Raw genomic sequence first — 25,468 nt, 5'->3', positions numbered from 1 at the left:
TTTCTCCATTGTAGTTCATTTTACTTGATGCAGTAGATGTATATGTGTTTATTAATTACATCTCCCCTAGTAGGATATAAGTTCCACAAGTGCCGGAACTTAATTTGGTTTTTTACTGCTGTCCTTCTCATCACCGTCTGAGAACAAAGAACAGTCATTGACCCAGCATTTGGTGTTTAGTAAACTGATTTTGGGGGACATAAGAATGCACTATCAATACAAAGACTAAAATAAAACATCTTTAAAGCAGCTCAAAGTGAAGAGTCCTGGCCTTTTATTTTAAAATGCAGCTAGGAGTATACCATGAATTTATCAATAAAGAAACAATTATTCAGACCACCTGGAGTTTGCTTGCTCTGTGGGTACAGTTACAAATTAAACTTGTAGACACTTTGTTAAAATGATCACTGTTCCTCCTAACATTCCTTTCGCACTGTGAGTGTGTTTTCACTCAGGAGACAGCATGGAAATGAACCTGGTTCAAAATGGCATTCTTATAATTGCATGTCTAATTTTAATAATTATTAGATAATGTTATAGTGAATAAGCTTGTTAATAAACGTTAATTTTATTTGAGTACAAAGTTCATTTTAACAGCAGTGAATTTTTTATTTCTAGATTTCTTCAGTTCCCTTATTTGTGCATTATTGAATGTGACTATTTTTTCTTCATTCCTAGGTTAGTGTTGGCTGAATTATGTTTCCATGTTTTTTGCTCCCAATGTTGCGTTCAAGAAAAATATTTAGAAGCAGACTGTAGTGTCTTCTTAGGATAATGTTACTTTGCAAAGTAGTATCTTAATAGAATTTAAAATTTGTAGATTTATGCATGCTAAAATGTTTTTCCCCTATAAAGTGTATTTGATTCTCCTTCTCTTCTTAATTCCATATACTTCCTTTCAATATCTGCTTTCCAGGAGGCTATGAAAGATTGATGGAGACATTAAATCCAAAAGCCAAAAGAGAAAAAAAGTAAATTTGAGTCTTAAGTTAACTTTAGAGAAGATATATTGCTTAAAAGAAACATGCAGGAAACAAGGATAGTGAGTAGTAAATCCCAGATTAATTATACTTATTAAATCTGCTTTGGGGCCAATGCATATAGATGAACTTTTTTTTAATAAAGCACTGTAATTTTATGGTTTTAGTACTAGACAATAAAATTACAAGCATTAGCATTGAAAGCAATGATTTTTGCCCCCATTACTGAAAGCAAAATTACTCTGCTCCATTATAAACCTGTTAAATCTCTATCTTCATATTTTTATTGACTTTTCACAAATCTGTGCTATATATTTTCTCATACAGTCAGCATTATATATCAATGGTGATTTTTAAACTACTAGGTAGCAAATCTGCAAATTCACAATGATATTCCAAATGAGACAAGATATGTTATTTTAAGTGTTAAAATCAATATGCATTTTGGTTCATTAGCAAAATACATAATGGCAATTTCTAGCATCTCCACAGACTCTCTGTTTAACCAATTTGTATTGTGATTCCTGGCCTGAAGCACTTCTAATTTTAGTTCTAATGGAACAGTCTTAAATTGCTTATTTTCTGTTTACTAAAGTTATCTTGCTTGTTACCATGGAAACTGTGACAAGTGTTCGAGCTAACTATTTTATTAAATAAATTAAAGATAGGCTGAAGACTGTGAAGGTGCAGCATGTCCTTCTTAAAACACACTTTCCCACATCACTGAAACCATCATCATATTTGTAAAAAATGAAATTAATTATATAGAAGGTCTTCTACATTTCGAAAGTAGGAAGCTATCCATATTTCAAAATCTGAATCATACCTAGTACATACATATGCTTCTCCAACTTACAAAGTCTATGCTCTAAAAATGTTATTGTAAATGAATATCTTGGAAATTAGAATGTATTCACCCATAGAATTTCATAAATAATAATTAGATCTGCAGGCCCACTCGCAAAAGCCCTTCAACCTATGATGTCTCAACCTATAACAATATTAGCAGTAGCCTTTGTTCTCAGCTCTGGCAGAAGGAGCCATGTTATAGGCATGAGGAGGAAGGAAAAAGTTTTCCCACACTCGTTTTGTTTTTGAGCCGGAGCATAGAAGGGTAGAGTTGTGGAATGCTAGCATCCTCTGGCCTTCCCAGATGTTGAGCCCCCAGATACATCTTTCTGCTATTTGCCTTTGCTCCTGTCCCCAGCCTTTTGGTGCCCTTTTATTTTCCTGCATCTCCCTCCAAAATTCATGCTAGACCCATTTTGCTCTCAGCCTGCTCCTGAGTCTACAATGAACCCTCACGGTCCTCAAGAGTCAAGGTGGTCACAACTAGTTTTTTAAAAAGAAAACAGTTGGGCTGAGCATTGTCTCTGGGGGTTTAATGACTTCTGTCAGGTTCCTTGACTGCCCCAGGGACCCAAACAAAGGGCCCACCCTCAGCGTAGGTAGTTCAGGGAAGAGGTGTACAAGTGGTGTCCTGGCAGAATACGAGGGGCATTGAACAGGGGCAAGTTTAGAACATGCCCAGAGGTGTGAACAGTGTTATAAGAGCCACTGGGGATCTTCCAGACACCCTGGGGCCTAGAATTGGCCGTGAACCATTACCACTCTTGAAGGGGCTGCCTTCCAGGACCCGCAGCCAGGACCCCATTGCCTATTCCACCCTCCCATCCTTTTATCTCTTGCCAATGCTTCCTATTAGCCAAATCCTCCCAGAACCCAGGAGCCGAAAGAGCTAGGGCCATGTAGGCCAGAGAAGTCAGCTGCTGTGGAGTCTGGAGTAAGGCAGAAAAAAGCAGAGGACGGATGGGGAGAGGGTGGCAGGAAACTGCCATTTGTGACAACATGGATGGATCTTGAGAACATAATGCTGAGGGAAATAAGTAAGAAAAAGTCAGGTACCATATGATTTCATTTATGTGGGACATAAAACTGAAAGTAACAAATGAACAAACAAGATGAGCAAACCAAATCTCATAGACACAAACAACAGTATGGTGGTTTCCAGAGGGAAAGAGAAAGGAGGTGGTAAAGGGTAAAGGGCGCCCAATATACAGTGACAAAAGATTTGACTTTGGGTAGTAAAGACACAATGCAATATACATATGATGTATTAAAAACTGTACACTTGAAACCTATGTAAATGTTAACCAATGTCACTCCAATAAATTTAATTAAAAATGTGAAAAAATGAAAACAGTAAAAAATATGCTATTACTTGAATGAGAATTCTTCCTAAAGTTTTGGCATTTTAAAAATACAATACTTTTAACCCAAACAAGTGTCTAATCTGCGCTACTTCTATCACCATGACTAAAAAAAATTATTCAAGACCTTGAGAATACTATGCTAAGTGAAATAAATCAGACAAAGGCAAATAGCATTTGATTGTATCTATATGTGGACTCTTAACAAACAAAACAAACAAACAAACAATAACAACAGCATAAAAAAAAAACTTCTCATAAACACAGAGAACCGATGGGTGGTTACCAGGGAAGACAGTGGGAAGGATGGACAACATGGGTGAAGGGGGTCAAAAGGTACAAACTTCCAGCAATAAAATAAATAAATAATAGGATGTAATGTACAGCATGGTAACTATATTTAGTAATGATACTGTACTGCATATTTAACTATTGCTGAGAGAATAAATCTTAAAAGTCCTCATCACAAGAACAAAAAGGAAAAAATGAACTATACGATGATGTTAACTAGACACTGGTAATCATTTCACAATATATACAGATATTGAGTCATTATGTTGTACACCTGAAACTAACATATGTTATATTTTAATTATACCTCAATAAAATATTCATTTGATAAAATATGAGGAAACTGCTTTGAGTGTGTACTCAGTTTTGTAAGTTTTCTATTCAAGGATGGGTGGTGGTAGTTGACTGTAAACTGAGTCATCCCTTTGGTCATTTCCAGGTGATTCTAATAAAATATATCTCATTAACCCTACAACTGGGTTCATAAAAGAATTTCAGATGGGGTTTCCGGTCAAGATGGAGGTGTAGGTAAATACATTTCACCTCCTCACACAACTACAGAAAAAATTACAGCTAGGCCACAGAACAAATATTGCCCAGAACCATCAGAAAATCAAGCTGAATGGAAGTCTGACAACTAAGGATTTAAAGAAGCCACATTCATCCAGACAGATAGGAGGGGCGGAGCTGTGGAGAGGGGCAGAGAGGTGCAAAGCCAAGGAGCGGCGTAGAGCAGCTTCAACCGTGCAGTCCCAGACTCACATGTGGTGTATAAAAACTGGGAGGGACACCTTGGGAGCGAGGGATCCCAGCCTCAGGCCAGACCATGCAGCACAGGTTTCCAGCACCAAGAAAATAAATCCCCATAACTTCTGGATGTAAAACCAGTGGGTGTTGGGGCAGTAGAAGAAACTGCCGGATTTTCAGAAGACTCATCTTAAAGGGCCCACAAGAACTAAGGACTTACACAGATCACCCCCAGTAGGATTCAGCACCAGGGCAATAGCTGGAAGGTCATCAATGTCATACAGGGAGAAAGAGCAGTGACTAGAAACAAGACAAATGATGGGAGACATATTTCTCCCAGGCAAACCTCCAGAAGCCAGGGAACGGCATTATCCTCTCTCCAAGCCTTCCCCCACAGAGAGCCACAAAGCAGTGAAACACACTGCAATGCCCTGGCAATTAACTAAGTCTCTGCTCCACACAATTTACAAGTGCCTTTTCTACAATAGACCATGTTACTAAGACAGAGAGTCAAAGCAACTCTACCTAACATACAGAAACAAACAGGGAGGCTGCCAAATTGAGGAGACAAAGAAATATGGCCCAAAACAAACAACAGAACAAAATTCCAGAGAAAGAACTAAATGAAATGGAAATAAGTAAGCTTTCCGATGCACAGTTCAAACACTGGTTATCAAGGTGCTCAAAGAACTTACTGAGTATGGCAACAGCATAAAAAAGACACAGGCAGAAATGAAGTTTACATTAAGTGAAATTTAAAAAAAATCTACAGGGAATCAACAGTGGAGGGGATGAGGCTGAGATTCAAATCAACTATTTGGAACATAAGGAAGAAAAAAAGCGTTCAATCAGAATAGCAAGAAGAAAAAAGAATTTAAAAAAAATGAAGATAGTCTAAGGAGCATCTGGGATATCTCCAAACATACCAACATACAAATCATAGGGCTGCCAGAAGGAGAAGAGGAAGAGCAAGAAATTGAAAACTTACTTGAAAAAATAATGAAAGAAACTGCCCTAATTTGGTGAAAGAAATAAACATACAAGTCCAGAAAGCACAGTCTCAAACAAGTTGGATCCAAAGAGGACCACACCAAGGCACATCATAATTAAAATGTCAAAGGTTAAAGATAGAGAGAGAATCTTAAAAAAACAGCAAGAGAAAAGCAGAGAGTAGGATAATAGCAAAGTGGGAACTCATACAAAGGAGTCCCATAAGACTATTAGCTGATTTCTCAAAAGAAACTTTGCAGGCTAGAAGGGACTGGCAACAAGTATTCAGTGATGAAAAACAAGGACCTACAACCTATATTACCCTATCCAGCAAAGTTTTCATTTAGAAATGAAGGGCAAATAAAATGCTTCCCTGACAAGGTAAATCTTAAGAAGTTATTCATCACGAAACCATTATTACATGAAATATTAAAGGAACTTATTTTTTAAAAAGATCAAAACTATGAACATTAAAATGGTAACAAATTCACAACTATCAACAACTGAAGCTAAAAATCAAATTAAGCAAACAAGCAGCATAGAAACAGAATCATAGATATGGAGATCATTTGGAGGGGTATCAGCTGAGAGGGGAAAGCAGGAGAATGGGGGAAAAGGTGCAGGGATTAAGAAGCATAAATTAGTCGGTACAAAATAGACAGGGGGATGTTAAGAATAGTATAGGGAGTGGAGAAGCCAAAGAACTTATATGCATGATCCATGGACATGATTTAAGGTGAGGAAATTGCTGGAGAAAATGGGAAGGACCAGTCAGAAGGGGGCAAAGGGGGGGAAAAATTGAGACAATTGTAATAGCATAATCAATAAAATATATTTTTAAGAAAGAATTTCATCTTTTTGGCTGAAGGGATCAAATTAACACAATAACAAACTAAGTTGTTGTTGTTTTTTTTTATCTGCTGACAGATTACAAACCAAATAAAATTATTGTAATTTGGACACTGGAAATTTTGCACATAAAAGGAAACAATTATTGGAACATATATGAGAGAGAGTCAATAATTTACTAGTTCATGTCCAAGAAAGTAAATGAGAAAAAGGAAATCATTTACTTAATACTAAAATCAAAATAACACTAAATGAGTTATCTTCATTGTTTATACACATGTATTTTATATTGATTCAGATTTAAGCAAAATATATAAGGAAAGCTAGGATTTTTTCTAGAAAATTAAAGAATATACCTTTTTCCCTATACTAATTATTATAGAGGTGGGAGTGAAAAAATGAGAATTAAAATTCTGTTATTCCATAACATAGTACTTGAATTTGTGAATACTTTCTGAGGAATTTTATGCATATTTTAGGTAAATGTATATACAATAAAATATGAAATTAAAAATTAAAGTATTTTTTCAAGAAGTACAAAGTGGTAGTTGCAAAATAGTCACAGGGATATAAACTACAGCAGAGGAAATATAGTTAATAATATAATAATTATTTATGGTACATAACTATTAGTTATGGTACATAATTATAAGTCTAGGTGGGTTCTAGACTTATTGGAGATTATTTTGTAAATTATATAAATGTCTAACCACTATGCTGTGCACCTGAAACTAATAATATTGAATATCAATTTTAATTGAAAAAAACACACTTGTAAATATGTACTGTATGGCTCTGTTTATATAATCTTTTAAAATAAAAAAGTCCAATTGTTTATGGAATGATAGTTAGTATTTAATTTTAGTAAAAGTTGGAGGAGGTTGATGTATATGATGTGAATGTGGTGGCTACCCTAGGGAAGGAAAAGAATCAAGGTTATGCAAATTCATGATGGGTAGGTTTCACATATACCTGTATTATTTATTGCAATAAAATCATACTGGAATGAGAAAAAAATCAAAATATTTTAAATTTAATTTCAATGATCATTTAAGAGAGAAAATTCTATAGGGTTTTATTAAAATTTTAATATTACTGATACTTCAAAATGTTGGCATACTGTGTAACCTAACACTCATCTTTCATTCCCTTAGGGTCCACTTTCATTTGCAACACTCACATAATTCCAGTGAAAAACCAAGAGGGCGTGGCTATGATGTTCATCATTAATTTTGAATATGTGACAGATGGCGAAAATGCTGCTTCCCCAGAGAGGGTAAACCCAATATTACCAATCAAAACCGTCAACCGTAAGTAAAAGTAATTTTTTAAATTTTTATATTCTGTTATTGATATTAATTTAATACATTGTTTGCATATTTCAGTTCTAAAAATATATTTACATAAAATAATTTTCTATGAAAAAAGCCACAGCTGATGTTACAGTTTTGTTCCTTACAGAATCAATCAATTGCTTTCAGAGCCATTTGACTTGTATATACCATAGTAAATTCAACTAGTCTCCTACTGATGGACATTTAGATTGTTTCCAAATTTTGGCTATTACAAATAATGCCAGAATACATTGTGCATGTATATTTTCATATGTGTATATATATATATTCGGGAAGAAAAGTATCTTCAGGGTAAGTTCTATAAGTCGGATTCCTGGGTCAATGTTTAAGTTAATCTAATTTTTTTTAGATACTACCGAACTTCCCTCCTTATGATTTGAACCATTTTATACTCTCACAAGCAATGTATTAGAACTTTTCCCCAAAACAATACTAACAGAGCAAGCCAGCCTTCTTAATTTTTGTCATATTAGTTTAGTAGTATCTGAATTAGTTTTAGTTTACATTTCTATTATTATGAGCGAGGTTCATATATTTAAGCACTGTAGATAGACCTTTCTTTTCTGTCAACTCTCCATTTCTTGTATGCACTTTCAAGTGCTTTTTTTGTTCTTTCAAATTTTAAAATAAGTTGCAAATCACTTCTTCAACAAATAGGGTTTTTTAAAAATCTTTTTCCTGATTTTTTCAAAGAGTTTTTTGCAATTTGGCTAAATTTATTAACCTTTTTCCTTGTTGATTCTGAATTTTTGAGTTATAGGAGAAAAGCTTTAACCATTCCAAGGCTGTAAGTAAATTCATTTTTAATCTAGAAATTGTACAGTTTTATATTTTAGGGTCTCTGATATATTTAAGTTTAGCTTGGTTTATAGTACAAGGTATGAATTTAATTTATCATTTTATCAATGGCAGTCCACCTTTTTATTGATTAGTAAATCTATCTTTCAACCAGTAATTTGAGACGCCACTGTTATCCCATGTTAAACTTCCTGTGTACTTCAATCTGTTTCTCAAATTCATTCTGTTCTGTTGTTCTATTTTTCCTCCAGGATCACATATTTTTAAGTATATCATTAATATCTAATATGAAATGCTCTTTTTGATATTAATATTCAAAGATTTGGAGTTATTTCTTGCCTAGCATTTTACATTAACTTTAGAAACAAAGTATCTAAGTAGAAAAAAAATCTCTTTAGTATTCTCATTTATTCTTATTAGATTCACGTTAATTTTTTAAATTAATTTGAATGAAATTAAGTCTTGATGCTGTTTAGTCATTCTATAAAAAATGTTTATTTTATGTATTTTCAATTTAAAGTCTAACTTTGGTGGGATTTTTTTGAAGTGTTTTCAAAATTTCCTCATTGTTCAGTGTGCTACTAGAAGTTTAATTTTTTGTTGTTGCTGATATTATAATAGAATCTTCTCTTTTGTTCTTTTAAAGCTACTGATTTTTTGAGTAGGTTCATACTATCTTAGTGAAATTTCTTAGTTTACAGTAGTTTATAGATTAATCTCATGAGTTTTTCAAGTATTATGTCAAATAGAGATTGCTTTACATTTTGCTTTACAATTCTTATACATCTAATAGTTTTCTCTTGTCTAATAGCCAGCTTGTACTGGCTATTACCTCCACTGTATCATGAAAAAGATGTTATTGGTGAGCACCATGCCTTATTTCTAATTTTTATGTGCATGTTACCAGCATTCCCAATTGAAATGATGTCACGTGGGCTGAGTTGAATGTGTTTTATAATTTTAAGAAAGTTTCCACAGACTTATATTTATTAAGAATGAGTGTTGAAATTTGAAAGTTGCCTTTTGGCCTGTAGCATAAGTGCACTATTCTCTTTTCTTACTTTTATGGTAATTTTATTAATGGAGTTTACTAATATGAATCTCTGGAAGGAAACACATTTGGATGTGATGTGTTTTATTTTGTAATGTGCTGTAGAATTAATTTCCCTAAGACTAAATTAGAATTTTTGCATCAATATTCATTACTAATTCTGTAATTTTTTGTATGTGTGTGAAATTTCATCAGATATTGGTATCAATGTTATAATTCCTTCAAAAAATAATGTGGAGTTTCTTCCTTGTTTTCTGTGCTACAGAATCACTTAAATAGTTTGGGAATTATCTAGTTTTAAAAGTTAAGTGTGATACATCTGCAAAATAATCTAGTCCTGGTAATTATTTGTGGAGTGGTTTTTTGACAAATTTCTTATTTTTCTCCACAGATTGGTCTAGTCAAATTACCCAGTTCAGCCAGTATGGGTGTTGCTAAATTTTACTACCAAGAAATTATCTCATGTAGATTTTTATTTAAATCTAGATTTAAATGTAGATTAAAATTTCATTAACAGAATTATACAAAATAGTCATTTATGATAATTTTAAGATTTCCTCATTCCTATATTTATTTATTTTGTGACATTTTGTGGTTCTTTTATTTTTTGTTTCCTCTATCTAAAATTTTTGATTAGTGCTTTTCTTTTCAACAACCCAATTTTTACTAGTTTATTAATTCTTTTAGTTTTCAAACTCACAAATGTCCTTTTATTTTTATTGTTTCCTAATGGCTTAATTTGTTGCCTTTTTTTTTCCATTGACTTATTTTCATCCTTTCAATTCTTTTTTGATATATGACCTTAAGGCTCTATATTTTTCTCTAAGCACTGCGTAAGATATACCCTGCGATTTCAGATGTGTAATATTTTCAGCATCTTTTTTCTAAAAAATATTCAAATTTTGTTTTCTTAGTTTTTAATTAAATAATTGTTTTGTATAAAAAGTTTTTAATTTTCCAATAGGAATAGTATTTTTCAAAGTATAACTATAATTGATATTTACATTTATAACATATGTTTTTCTTAATAGTAACATGTTATGTGTTAAATATATTATGTTTATGCCATTCTTCTTACCTTTTTAATATGTATTTCGCTTCTTTTTTCTGTTGTCCTTTCATTTTTAATTTTTAGCAACATTTGTATTTTTTTCTAGTGGTTATATCTTTATAAAAAAAATTTGTATCATGGCCTTAATCACTTCTGCTTCCCCTCAATGTATTTTCATTCCTTACTATGAGCAAGAATAAAGTTAGCTGGTATTTTTTTTCTCCCTTTTCCACCATGTGATTTTAGTCAATAATATTATCTTAGTGCTTATCTTTGTACTCTGAAGTGTCCCTAGTCTTAACTGTATGTGTGTTGTTAGGCCCGAGGGCCTCTTCCATCCTTGTCAAGGGGAGTGCTAACCTTCTCTTCTTCCAAACAACACTGAAATGTACCTAGTCTTTTACCATCTAGTTTGTCAGTTTAAATTATGTCATCTGATTGCTTCCTATTACTAAAAAGACACTTAGTAAGTTTATTTTATGTTTTCATCTTTCTTCTGCCATTTTGATTGGCCATGGTATTTTTAGCTTCTCAAGTCTGTAATGTTTACATATTTACATCTCACTTTTTTATGGTTTTCAATGTCTAATGAAAGGTATTCAATGATCACTAGTCTTTTTTGCAAATGTTTTCCTAAATACAAGGAGTAACCGCCCAAAAACAAAATTTATTTGTTTTAAAAAATTGTGTATTTATTCTTTCATGTTTAAACTGCTGTTACCCTCAAAGTACCCTCCATTTGATGCAACACACCTATCAATATATTTTCCCACTGCTCCGAGCAGCTTTCAAACTCATTTTGATGCTTTTTAGTGCTTCTGTCATTTTTTGTTTCACGTCTTGCACTTTAGAAAACCGTTTCCCTTTGAGAACTTTTTTCATCTGAAGAAATAAAAATGCATGTTTCTCTGGGAGAGGTTGGGTGAAGAGGAGGATGGGACATGGAGATCACGCTGTTTTTGGTCAAAAACTGTTGAACACTAAGCACAGTGTGGGCAGGTGTGCTTGTAAATCCCTCATCATAAAATGGGAAAACATGTTGAAAGAGTCTTCAAAAATAATTTACTGAAGTCAAACACAGCCTCTTGTAACAACACCAGTTAGTACACTGAAAAAGATGGGTTCCTAGAACGCCCATCTAGGGGAAAGCCTGTACCACAAGGGGCCTGCCCTCCAGAAGAGGGTCCCAACTTGTATAACTTTTGGATTAAGTTTATTCTTTTCAGAAAATGGTCATGAGTAAATATTTTCAGTGTTCTTTCCCATTCAACATTATTTTCTGTAACCTCTGCTATTGAGGAACAGTTAGGTAGATATATTTGGCTCACACTTTAATGCCTCATGAACCTTATAGATATTGTTTCACTCTTTTTTGGCATCAGATGTTGATAATGTAAAGTCTGATATCAACCTACTTGACTGTCCTTTGTGATCTTAATTTATTTCCCATAGTCCCAGAAAATTTTAGAAATAAACTAATAATACACTTCAATCAAACTGAGAGACTTTTAAAGTCTAAAATTGTTATTAGCATATGTCTTGATTTGATTATTCCAACTCAGTTTTCCCAGATACAATATATAAATTTAATTCATCTTTTGTTTCAGGAAATTTCATTATAATTTTTTCCCAAATTTAACACTTTTTTTACATTTTTTTTAAATTTTTTTATTTTTCAAGTACAATTGCATGCATTTTCCTGCCACCACATTCCTTTGATCCACCCACCCCCACCTCCCACCCTCAATCCTTCCCTACTTTGGCTTTGTCCATGGGTCCTTTATACATGTTCCTTGACTTGACCCTTCCTCTTCTTTTCCCCATTACCCACCTCCCTCCTTGCCTCTGGTTACTGTTGGTTTGTTTTTTCTTTCTATGTTGCTGGTTATATTTTTCTTGTGTGTTTGTTTTGTTGATTAGGTTTCACTTATAGGTGAGATCATATGGTATTTGACTTTCATCCCCTGGCTTATTTCACTTGGTATAATGGCTCTCCAGTTCCCCCCATGCTGTCGTGAAGGGTAGTAACTTTTTCTTTCTTTCTGCTGCACAGTGTCCCATTGTGTAAATGTACCATAGTTTTTTGACCCACTCATTTATTAATGGGCACTTAGGTTGCTTCCAGCACTTGGCTATTGTAAATTGTGCTGCTATGAACATTGGGGTGCATAGGTTCTTTTGAATTGGTGAGACATCTTTTTTTTTCCCCAGAAAAAACTTACTTTCAAAATACTTAATGTATTATCTAAATAAGGAATGTGTATGTGTGTGTGTGTGCCTCCAGGTGGTGGGATTTAACTGAGAGTAATAGGGACAAGGCAACCGAGATGTGAGCTTCTGTACATTTAAATGCTTCTCTTGAATTGTAAACAACATATAGGAAAAAATATGAAGTAACAACACAAGAAATAAATAAAAAAGTGAAATATTAAATTTAGAATATTAAGTGAAAGTAAAGGAGCTAAATATACAATAGAAAAGATAGATCATACAAAGGCACCATGATAAATGGAGCTGAATAAATTCTGGAACCTAGAGACTTGTTTTCTAGTTAATGAATTGGTGGACCATTTTTCAGTACACATATGTAGTTTAGGGTTAAGAACTCTACACAAGAAAAGTGAACAGCTTTCTCTAGGAAATACTAATTTTTAACAAACTTATTCTTTGTCAATGATCTAGGACCAGCTGCTTTATGTACCCTGGAATAAAGCAAGTAAAAGAAAGAGGATTATTTTGATAGGCATACCTGTCAAATTAATAAATACTTCACAACTGAATCAACAAATTGTTATGTAATAAAAATAAGTACCAAATAAAAGATATAATTAAATATTTTATTTCATTGATAACTTCCATAAAAACTCTGCAATCTAAAAATTGGCAATGATACAGACTAGAAAAGAAAATTGTACTTTTTCTACCAACTAGAAGGATGCCACATCTAAAAGGAATAACAACAATGGAAAAAATGAGTTGTCTCTCTCTTTTTTTTTGCTCTAATATATCTGTTACTATAAAATATTTGCACAATGTGAAATATAACCAAATCATGTGTTCTTCTAGCTTACACTATTAACTTCAAAATTAATTGTTGTCAAGTTTGAGAAAAGGTTGTTTTTATTACTTTAAATAAGGTACTTTTTAAGTTTCACTTTAAATTATTTACAAGTATATTTGAGTTTTATATATCTTCTCTTTTATAGCAGGAAGCTAGAATCACCAATCTGGTTCACATACACATACACACACACACAAAGATGCACAAATTTTTAATTTGTTAAAAATTTCCTGAGGGAGACTGAGAAAACCTTTGTTTGTTTGTTTGTTTGTTTGTTTTGTTAATTAGATTCCACTTGCAAGTGAAATCATACAGCATTTGTCCTTCTCTGACTGGCTGATTTCACTTAGCCTAATTCTCTCCAGGTCCACTCACGCTGTTGCAAAAAGTAAGAGTTCCTTCTCTTTTACCGCTGAGTATTATTCCATTGTGTAAATGTACCATGGCTGTTTTTTGGAGGGTTTTTTGTTTTTCTTTTTGTTTTTGTCACCTATGCCACTTCTCATTTTCAAATGGTAATTTGATCCTCCTTGCACTCACATTCAACCAAGACAGATACGCACTCTGGTTTGCTGACCACAACCCCATCTGCTGCCCGATTCCATATGAGTAAAGTGCTACATTGCAAGAAATAAAAATAATTTCAACCATTTTAAGTAAAAAGGTGTTTAAAATAGAGAACCCACAGAACTGTTGCACCCCGATTGGAGAAGTAGCTCCAGGCTGGGCCTCCAGGGATGACCCCAGGACACTGCAGGACGAAGCAGATCAGGAGAGGCGACCTGTGCCAAGTTGGGAAGGCTGACTTGTGTCAGAAGGACAGTGTCAACCTGTGACTTTCCGTGCCCTTTCCTAGCTGTACAGAGAGGCTCTAGACATCATGGTTGCAAAGGACTCTGAACACCTGTAAAATCTAGGGATGGCGCACGGGAACACTGCTTGGGGGAGAAGCCATAGCTGTTTCATCCACTCATGTACTGATGGCTCTTGGGCTGTTTCCAAATCTTGGCTATCGTAAATAATGCTGCAATGAACATAGGGGTGCATATCTTCTTTTGAATTTGGGTTTTGGGTTTTTTTGCATATTTTTTCAGAAGTTGAATCACTGGATCATAAGGCAGTTCCATTTTTAATTTTTTGAGGTAACTCCATACTGCTTTCCACAGAAAACCCACTTTAAATAAAAAATTATTAATTGAAAAATATGCTTCCAAAGAGAAAATGAATGCATTATATGTTTTAAATTGTTCAACTCTAGTTCATAGCAGGTATCGCCAACATTTTGCAAATAGTGAGTACCTAACATGTATTTGTAGAACATGTAAAGAAATAAATAGTATTATTACATTGACTAATTAAGCTTTTCTCCCTATTGAGTCAGCATTCACCAGATTGTCTAAGTCAGTGACTCTCCAAGCGTAAGACCACCAGCATCACCCTGCAGCATGTCAGAGATACAGGTTCTTGGGTCTTACTTCAGAAGAACTGATTCAGAAATACAGAAATTCAACAATCCATGTTTTAACAAACTCTTTAGATCATTCTGATTACCACTAAATTTTGGAAACTACTCTTAATTAATGTTTATATAAAACTATAAAGATAAATTTTAACCTAAACTAAATGTAAAAAATTAATAAAATAAACTTTTTATAGTTTCTTCCCCTTTCAGTAATATTTAAAAGGGAAGTTTTTATCTTATTAAGGGACTGTAATTACCTTTCATTGTCTTTGAAAGGATTAAAACTGTACTCCTCAAATCAAAGCAGAATTTTACTTTTATCTTTCCCAAAATAAAGGTTTGAATTACTTTAAAAGCTTTGACCAAAGCTAAGTCTACACACACACAATACAGTTGGTAATTTAGGGAATTATCTAGCTAATACAAGCCATTAAAAATGTATTTATATGCTTTGGACTCAATATTATGAATAATCAGCACATAAAATACATATTTTCCTGAATAGCTGCATTACTCCCTCAAATTTGTATCTCAATTTTTCAGACTTCAAGCTAGGGAACAACTAAATTTTCTGTATAGCTGTTTTATAAAAGGGCATTCACGGTGTTTTTATTATTCTCCATTGGAGCTGAAAGTCATCCTTTAATTCAAAGATGAAGAGCCTCTATAGTAATATAGAGTTTTCCTCTCAACAGCCATTACCTAGAAACAATCTATTATTTAGATGAATTTAATTAAAATTTTTACAACATAACATGTTTTCTGTTATGTGATTGGAAGTTTCCTCTTTTTAAAGATTAAATTTGATATAGAAAAAGGAACGATAACGTGGCTGCTAATGGAAAAGTTTAGTCATAAGTTACAATTAATGTTTCCCTCTAGAATTTGGGGAAAATTATATTTCTAAAATCAAGAAAATTGCTGATAGTTGGATAAAAATGTGCATTGTCCCTTCATTAACAATGAATGTTAATGATCGCTTAAACCAGCATATCCACACCAGAGTCCCCACTTGTATATCATTTGGAAGATTTTGTTACTTAGCAACCCCAAATCACGCACAGTCTCTACTCATACAACATTTGGGAAATGGTATTCCAAATACCAAATACAATGGTATTTGGAATATTTCATGAAGTGAGTCCCTGTCAATATTATAACTACCTGATCTTCCTAGGTCAGTCTAGGTAAACATGTTATTTTCACACAACTTGAATGGATTGTTTAACCTGACATTTGGAAAAGGAAGAAATCAATTGAAGAGAAACAAAATACCAGTTTGAGTAAATCATACATGTGATTTATTAAGCAGTTATCACATGGAAACCTAATTAAATGTGTACGTATGTATTTGTATGTGTGTACACATCTCATTGACCTGGCCAGGTTGGAAGTTCTTAGTTCAATGTGACACAGGATACGTGAAGATGCACTTTCTAAATTGATATTCAGCAGCTTCACAAAAGTGACATGTCCAGGGAAAGACGTTGTCATGGTAGTTACTTATAAATTCATGTATTTTAGAAACTATATATCTTCTTATATGAAAGTGGCATATTTAAACACAATAATGTTCATGTAAGTAGTTTATCAATGTTTATATTTATTTTGGGTAATGTTTTAAAATGTTTTTTAAAAACTTATTCAGCTGTTCTTTCAGATTTATTGACCACTTCAGTAGATAGAATACACAGTATTTTAGTTCTACAAGTTAGGATACAAATATAATAAAAAATGGAGACTTAATTTACAAGGGTGTTTTTTTCAGCGTTAAGGCCCTAACAAGACTACACTCATTTAGTGTTTTATATTTCATTCCTGAAAGTACTAGCATTAAACAAAATTCTCAATGTGTATTCTTTCTGGATGAATGGCAGTTAGACAACTAAATCTGTAATGCAATATAACATGGTCATATTAAACTAGTGGTGCAGAAAAAAACCATCTGTACCACTTTGTACATGACTAAACTATAGAAACAAACTAAATGCCTGGTGTGATCATTATTTTAAAAAGGCAGTGAATTATTTTTAAAAGAAGACAATAATGAAAGTGATGAAAATGAATAAAAGTAGACATTGACCTTCAGTCCATTGTAATAAGCTTGCAAAATTGATTTGTAAACTGCTTTATTATTCAATTGTATGTGCATTAAAAACTAATCAAATGATTCTGATACAGTTCACTAATTTTTAACTTGGCAATTTACTTAAGCAAATAAAGGTGGCAGTAGAATTATGTGAGAATGCTTGTAAAATAGTTACTGTGATGTGCTGTTATTTAATTTTATTTGGAAAGCTTACAATAATGAATTAAACTGCTTAATTCTATAATTTCCTGTAATAGATATTTTACATAAAATTTACTAGATGATGAAGAGTTTGAACACACTTCTGTGTATGTTCTAGGATCGGAATGGTAGCAATTCTCTGAAAAAAGATTGAATTTACAATAAGAGCCCTGCCAATTATATAGGGCATGGTATACAGTGTACCATTTCCATGAGCTACCAAGTTCAACTCAATCAGTCATTTTTGGTAGATAAGGGTCAATACAATTTCAGGAGGCTAAGACTCTCTAATTAAGTTGGTCAGTGTGATTAAATATTCTAGTCTTTCTATAGTAAAAAACATATGTGCTATTCTCAAACATTCTGTCAGAGCTGGGTTTTGGTGAACAAATCAGACAGGGGTTCTCCCATTATGAGGCCTACAGTCCACCAAGGGAGAGAAATGTTAGATACAAGTGCATAACTAGTAAACTGTATTGGGAGTTATAAAGAATATGTTAATCCAGTTCAGAAGGAAGAAAAAGCTTCCCAAAGGATTAACTTTGGAGCTAAAACCCAAAGGATATACTAAGGAGGAAGACTAAAACAGTATCAAACACAAGGAAGCCTAGAGGGAAGCACAGGCCTTGGAAGGAGTTATAAAGTCTATGTGCCTGGATCCCAGAGGGCAAGGGAGGAAAGAAAAAGTTGCAGAGTGGAGATAAGTACTGTCTTCAATCCCGAAGCACAGAATTATTGGGAGCAGTGAAAGACTAAATGATATGAAAGTGAAAGTCTATATGATCAAAAGTGCATTTTTTGAAAAATAAACATTTTTTAAAGAACGGACGATATGATGCAATGTGAAAAGTGATTAGCATTTTATTGCAATAAATCAGGTGAACCAATAGTAGCTTAGACAAAAGTGAGAACAATGAATATGAGAGAAGTGAAAATAATTATTATTAGTGACTGTCATTAAAAATATATTTCAGAGGTAAAACAAACACAATTAGGGGGCTGATTGGGTATGGAGATAGAGATTAGAGACCCTCAAGTCTTACTTAGGCTTATACAACTAGATTAAAAACAGTCTGGGCTTGGAACGATAGATCATGAGATTAGGTTTCCTATGAGATTTTGATGTGTTATTAAGAATTCTAAATGAAGCTGTTGTTGAGGGCATTAGATATTCAGGTTTGGAACTAAGAAAAGAGATCTAGGTCAGAGACATACACTTAAGGGTCATTGGATTAAACATGGAATTGCAAAAATGTGTGCATGAGACTATCTACTAGAAGAGTATACTCAAATAAAATTCAGAAAAATTTTCAGTGCTATTTCATGTTTTCAGACCATCTTCGATGCATTGAAGAAAATTTCAGAGTAAATATATTAAAGATAATGGTGTTCATGACATTTAGAGAATATAAGTCAGGAACCCAAAACACCAACTGACTAACGAGAAGGGCAACACATCATTGTAAAGCCATGGGTGATGTGGACATACACTATGGTGCTGGCAATAGAAACTGGAAACTACATTTTCTTGCACACAGTTCTTAGAAAACCTTTGAATTATACAATATTATTTCTCTTTGTATTTCTTTTTGGGGTAGAACTTTTACCTTCTTAGTTTTTTCTAATTTATAAAAGAACACATGCTTGGTGTAATAAACAATAAAGACACAAAGAAGAATGCAATACATTACACTCTCTCACTTCCAACCCCACTTAACCTATCAACATTAAAGGTTTGGAATATGTTCCTCCGCATCCTTCTCTACTGCTATTCTATGGACAAATAGAGGCTTTTATCATTTTTAATGAAATAGTAGTACCATAAACAAATGAGGCTGAAACTTGCATTTTCACTTAACATTATATCTGAATAACTTTCTAATAAAAATCACAAATGTTGCTTTTTAAAGAATATTATAAGATTTCAAAGTATAGTAATGCCATAATTTATTTAACCATTCTTTATCAAATGGGTATTCAGATTGTGTCTAGTTTTTATGCTTTGTAATATTCTCTGAATGGAATTGCTGTGTCAAATGAAAAGCATATTTTTTGCATTTTAATAGCTATTATAAAATGACTTTCCAAATAATCTATAGCAATTTGCAATCCCTGGAAGAATGTGAAGATGCTCTCCAGTATTCTTTGGCGACACTGGATGTTATGCTTTTTTTTTTCTCAGTTACTGCTAAATTGAAGAGTGAAAATGATATACTCATTTGAATGTGTGCTTTTACTACCAGTGCACTTGTGTTTATTAACTAATATTTTAATTTTAATTACCTTCCCTTTAATGTTTATATTTAATTGCCTCTCCTAAGTGTTATCCACTCTGAGACATATGTATAAAACATTTCATGCCATATTCTCGGATTTGAAAATATCAGGAAAACTAATTTCTATCTTTACCACACATTCCTCTCTGAAACCAAACGTCTTGGAAGAATTCCCAATGGGATGAGGAACATCTCATACACAGCTGACCCCACTTCTTTTATCCACACTCACATTATTATACAATAGAAACCCTGTAGATGTGTCAGGCCAACTCCTTACCCCCACCTCTTTCCCTTCCCTCCTACTTGCAATACAATAGCCCCCCAACACACACCCATACATACACTGTAATATTTTCTGTGTTTGTTCTTTCTGCACATGGTACCACATCCCTTCTTTTTCTTTCTAAACTATGCTATACTCTTCAAGTTTCCTTAAAGGATGAGTGTACAGTGTGTATAAGTTTTTAATTAATTAAAACAGAAAACCTCATGTCATACAAATAATGATTTCATGTCACTAGAGACGGTCTAACTATCAAAAACATGGTAAAAATTATTTTTTACTACTTTCTTACACTTATGTGATACTTTGTATTTCCCTCAGAGATGTTTTCTAAAACATCCCTCATTCCAATTGTAAAGTAAGTATAGATTAATAACTCTTTTTACATGTCATTTAAATATGAGTCAAATGTTTCCTTGTTTGTTTTAAGGGGTATATGTTTTGTCCTATAATAATGCTCTTTTTTGTCTTTACTTTAGGGAAACTTTTTGGGTTCAAGTTCCCTGGTCTGAGAGTTCTCACCTACAGAAAGCAGTCCTTACCACAAGAAGACCCCGATGTAGTAGTAGTTGATTCATCTAAACACAGTGATGACTCAGTAGCCATGAAGCACTTTAAGTCTCCTACAAAAGAAAGTTGCAGCCCCTCTGAAGCAGATGATACAAAAGCCTTGATACAACCCAGCAAATGTTCCCCCTTGGTGAATATATCTGGACCTCTTGACCATTCCTCTCCCAAAAGGCAATGGGACAGACTCTACCCTGACATGCTGCAGTCAAGCTCCCAGCTGACTCATTCCAGATCGAAGGAAAGCATTTGTAGTATACGGAGGGCTTCTTCAGTTCATGACATAGAAGGTTTCAGTGTCCAACCCAAGAACATATTTAGAGACCGACATGCCAGTGAAGGTATGTTGGAAGTATTTTCAATATGAAAACATAATTAACTGTTAATGAAAGGGAATTTTCATATTTAATTTTCACATTAATTCTTAAACCTCAGAGCAGCAATTTTTAACCTTTTTCACCCCATGGTACACATAAACTAATTGCTAAAATTCTATCGCACACAAAAACATTATATTTTCTGCTGACCTGACAGAAAAATAAGTATAATTTTGATTCATTCACACCAGATGGCTATTTTTGTGTTGGATGTTGTCATTTTTTTATTTGACAGTCTAAAGGAAAACAGGTCAGTACCCTTGACTCCTCAGCTATTGCATGTTTTAAAAATTCTTTCAGCACACTGGTTGAAAATTGCTGCCTTAGAAGAAAAAATGTGGGTAAAGGCTATTTTTAAAAAAAGAGCCTTAAATTCAGAGTTCTTACTGATTTCTTCTTTGAACCCCAGTGAATAACTTGGTTTCTTTTGGCCTCTTTATCTATGTTTCTGCAATAATATGATAACCATTACCTGCCTACTTTATAGCATGTTAATGAATTAAAGTGCAGTATAAGATATGCTTAGGTCATGACACTATCATCTCAAACATAATTAATTTTGTTACATGCAGCAAACTGTCAAGCCCTGGGCAGAAACAGTGCAGTGCCATCACAGGACTATTTTATTGACCAACTCTTTCCAAAAGAAGATGTGTATGAGACGTTACATAATGAGTGCTCAGAAAAGTATATATTGATTATGGGCAGGGAGGAAATAGGTAGGGAAAAGGGGAAAACTTTAGCAATAACAAAAGCTATGCATCGTTAACACAGTAGTGAATAACATTTGTTGAGTATTTACTATGTGAAAGGTAATGTAACTGCTTGATACACATTAATTCTCACAATAACCTTATACATTAAGAACTATTATTAAGCCTCATTTTATAGGTGAAGAAACTGAAGCACAGATATGCTAAATAAATAGGTGTTTCAAGGTTATAGCGTGTTAGAGCTGGTCTTTAAACCTAGAGTTCAGAGTCCACAGTCAACTTATGTTTTCTTCTCTCAATCCTCCTTTGCAGGGTGGGATTTAACTATGGGAGCTGGGAATGGACAGAATAGGGGAGAGCAACCGGGGAATATTGGGACAACTGTAATAGGTCAACAGTTAAAAAATAAAAAAAAAACACCTCTCTGTAGAAGGGGTCTCTTGAGTCACTGAACTATTCCCAGGAGGTCTAGGATTCAGCGTGCCTGTTGCACAGATACGTTTCCGAATCTTACAGATTTGGGTTCCTGAGAAACTCACGGTCCTTTCTGCAGTATTCCTTCCTGTGAGTGCTCAATCACTCGAGCTGCCACTTTTTAAAACAAATTTATTTCTGCGAATCCTGAGTGAAGGGCACTAAGTACTTTGCCAGCTAGTCACGCTAGCTTTTTAAGCCTCATTTCCATCCTCAGCAAGGCTTCCTCCCTTCCTGTATATTGTATTTTAATCCTACACAAAGTTAATTGCCTCTTTCCAAAAATGTATCATGTATATTCTTGGCCTCAATACTTTGTTCTGCCCTGGCTGGTGTGACTCAGTGGACTGAGTGCCAGCTGGCAAACCAAATGGTTGCCAGTTCGATTCCCAGTCAGAGCACATGCCTGGGTTGTGGACCAGGTCCCCAGCAGGGGGTGTGTGAGAGGCAACCACACATTGATGTTTCCTCTTTCTTCCTCCTTTCCCCTCTCTCTCTCTAAAAAGTAAATAAGTAAAATATTTTAAAAAATACTTGTTCTGCCAAGAAAACTCTTCCCAACGATGTCCCACAGCCATAAGGGCCCACTTCACTTCTCAAAACAGAAGAGTTAAATTATTTTACCCCTAAGTGTGCAAAGCAGTGTTATATATATTACAGCATTTAATGCAGTCTACGTTATTCTGCATTGTATGTCTGGGTCATGCCTGTTAGATATACAAGCAAGTAATTATGTTGTTATGAGCTCCTCCAGTGCAGGAGTTTTGGCATAGTTAGCTCTGCAGCCTTAGCATCCAGAACAATTGTCTATGTCATGACAGAAATTCAATGAATGTTGGTTAAAACTGAGAGGATCATGCTTGTGAAATATGTTTCAAAAGCACACACATCAGAAAATTAGTTACCTGCTCCATAATGCTCTAAAATTTAAACCAATATCTTAGGATTCAATCATGTGGAGATCTACATTTAAAGGGCACAGTGAAATATAGAGAAGACAGAAGAGGTGAAAGAAAATGGAATGACAGGAAAAAATTCAAAGAGGAAAATCAATATCACTGAAACAGAAGAAAGGTTTTCTTCAAGATAGGTCTGAGAAACTTTATATGGTCAAAGAGCAATTAGCACATCCATTTTACTCTGTAGCCCAAAGAATGTCAAAAGGAGAAAGGAAAATAAAATGAAGGACAATTTTGAAACTGGATCATTATCTAAGGCCCTACAGTAATTGCATGCTCTATATCTCCTGAGCAAATGAAAGCTCCAAAATTTGACCTTTGGGCAATGGAAACTATGGCTGAAAAACAGACAAATCTTGATAGTAATTTAAATGACCAACATACATTTTAGTTAGTCAATCCAATTGGTGTAGTTATTTTTTAGCAATTATACTGACTCTTCACAGATTGGCTTCATAGCCTAGAACCTGAGTTACAGTATAATAACATTTAGAAACAGTGAATTTGAATATTTAATGATACATAATCGGTGCATTTTACAGACACAGACTTACCCTGTGATTCGACAGTGGTGCTGAGAAGGTTAGATCAGATTTCATGATTTATTTTCATTGTTTTCAGTTTTATGGGTTCTCCATTTAGTGCACAGTTACTGATAACAATTATGGGAAAAGATGATTTAATATTTTTTAATTTCTCAGCATGAGGTCTATACATGGACACAAGTTGTTGAGGTTATCCTCAATTTTCTTCTCCCACCCCAGTTACGTTAACTGTACAAAAATGTATCACTTTCTTGCGAATGCTGCAGTTACTGTCTGATAAATTCAGAGGGCATTTTTTGTACTTCAACTTTAGAATAATTTTAGCTACAAAATCACTGATTAACGTAGAAGACTATACTTTCTAAGGCTATCTATTTGATATATTTTAGAAATTGAACCACTGAAAAGGGAAGACAAAAAACTTTTCAAACTGATTTTAGTTTTATGAGTTCATATAACTAGTTAGCAGGTTAAACCCCACATGCACCAAATGTTGAATTTATATTGTTGTCTCCTATTTCAAGAAGAGAAATTTTCTCCTATATTGGCTATTTTTAATAGAACTTTAAATAATTTGCAAATATTTTACATTATCCTCTCATTCAATCTACATTATCAAGTTCCTTAGTACTGTACTTCTCAAACCACTTGTGATGGGGACAGGAATTTTGGATCTAATCTATTATGGACCAATACACTTATAAATACAATAAAAATACACTACTAGGAAAATGAAATTTAAAAAATAGACAAAATATAAACACTAATTCTTTTATTATTAGATTGAAAGACTTTGTAAAATTCTTCTGTCAAACTGCCACAGGACTCTAACTGCTTACTCTAACATCAACACTTAACACTGTCACGGAGGAATGACAAGCACATCCAGCTAGGACCAACACAGTGGACCCTGTGCTCTGCCTTAGAACATCCAAGCATTCACTATATAATGTAACTTTTGGTCAGTTATTTTGAAATTTGCAAAATTTTATATGTAAATATCAGGTTTGGTGAGTAGAATTATAATTTTTAAAGTCTTGAAAGCACGTGTTACTTTACTAATGATTTTTGGACCTAGCTTCTGATGAGGATAATTAATACTATGTAATCAAGTTCCCTTCCACTGTCTCATTGTTTTTAATGGTCTTTCAAAGTGGGCAGAGAGTTGCCATCTAAAGTCATTGTTTTATTTGTGTAACTCTGTCCAAGGCAATGTCTACGCTAGCAATTCCATATACCACACTTTTGAAATTGCTTCAACTGTAAACTTTGAAACAATTATAATATATCCCAAGATTTTAAACACGCACAGTATTAGCAGAGATGTCAAGAAATGTTGAATTTTTTTTTCAAATCTTGGATATATTTGAATGGTTTTGACATGGCTTCATCTATTTTAAGCTTGTTTGTTTCAAAACTAGTAATGCATATTTTGTTAGTAACAAATATGTAACAAAGAATCAGATTGCTAATCTCAAAGTAAATCTGAAAACACTCCATTCTGAGATTTGAAAACAGCTCATTTTAATGTAAACAAATCTCCTAAATATTCTAAGTATTATACTGAGTACAGTGTGACAACGTAAATTTTAAAATCTTACATTACCTTTGAACAGTTCCACTGATTTCTTACAATTATTTTTGCCTAAGAATGACTCTTTGTGTACAAATTGGTATTTTCAAAATATACATTAAAGAACATTTATGGGAGGGACAAATGATAAATTTGTGATTAATAGTGCAAGTTGGTTTATAAGGTAAACTATTGCCTTAGAAATATTTTCCTTATTAACATACTAGGTGAAATTATATAAAAATTTTACTTCTCATGCAAAATGTCATATAGTCTTTCTTTGTTAAGTGATGGTTGAAGCAACACCGAAATTGGTTTCTGACAAGGTTGAAAGTTTTTATTACAACTGCAGGCAGCTGGGCGTGCCTTTCTCCAAGTTGTCATAATTAAAATATCTGTATCTTGAAATCCATTTAAATTAAGTGAGATAAATAATTCACAAATTTTAACATGAATGTTTATGACAGAAGATATTTCTAGCATATGCATTTTTCTTGGTTGCATAGTCCAAATGTTATTAATTTCAAAGATGAATTTTCAAGTGTTACATTCTGTTTTTTCTT

General features: G+C 33.5%; 1 protein-coding gene and 1 non-coding gene across 2 annotated transcripts in view; one reads left to right on the top strand and one right to left on the bottom strand.

The window, feature by feature from the left end:
* The window catches only part of KCNH7 (potassium voltage-gated channel subfamily H member 7), a 467,687-nt gene that overhangs the window by 302,366 nt on the left and 139,853 nt on the right, over nt 1–25,468 (top strand). Inside the window, exons 3-4 of the mRNA XM_054562728.1 lie at nt 7,222–7,377; nt 20,177–20,605. Of these exons, the coding sequence (XP_054418703.1) occupies nt 7,222–7,377; nt 20,177–20,605 (585 nt within the window). The remainder of the gene's footprint in view (nt 1–7,221; nt 7,378–20,176; nt 20,606–25,468) is intronic.
* On the bottom strand, nt 10,575–10,704 carry LOC129062013 (U6atac minor spliceosomal RNA). Its single transcript, XR_008528252.1, has one exon. It is a non-coding gene; the product is annotated as a U6atac minor spliceosomal RNA (small nuclear RNA).

This window comes from Pteronotus mesoamericanus, unplaced genomic scaffold, assembly GCF_021234165.1.
Source record: "Pteronotus mesoamericanus isolate MK-2021 breed Mesoamerican mustached bat unplaced genomic scaffold, CSHL_Meso_final scaffold_651, whole genome shotgun sequence".
NCBI lineage: Eukaryota > Metazoa > Chordata > Mammalia > Chiroptera > Mormoopidae > Pteronotus > Pteronotus mesoamericanus.
Note: the sequence above shows the minus strand (reverse complement) of the source record. Positions and strands in the feature narration are given on the sequence as shown.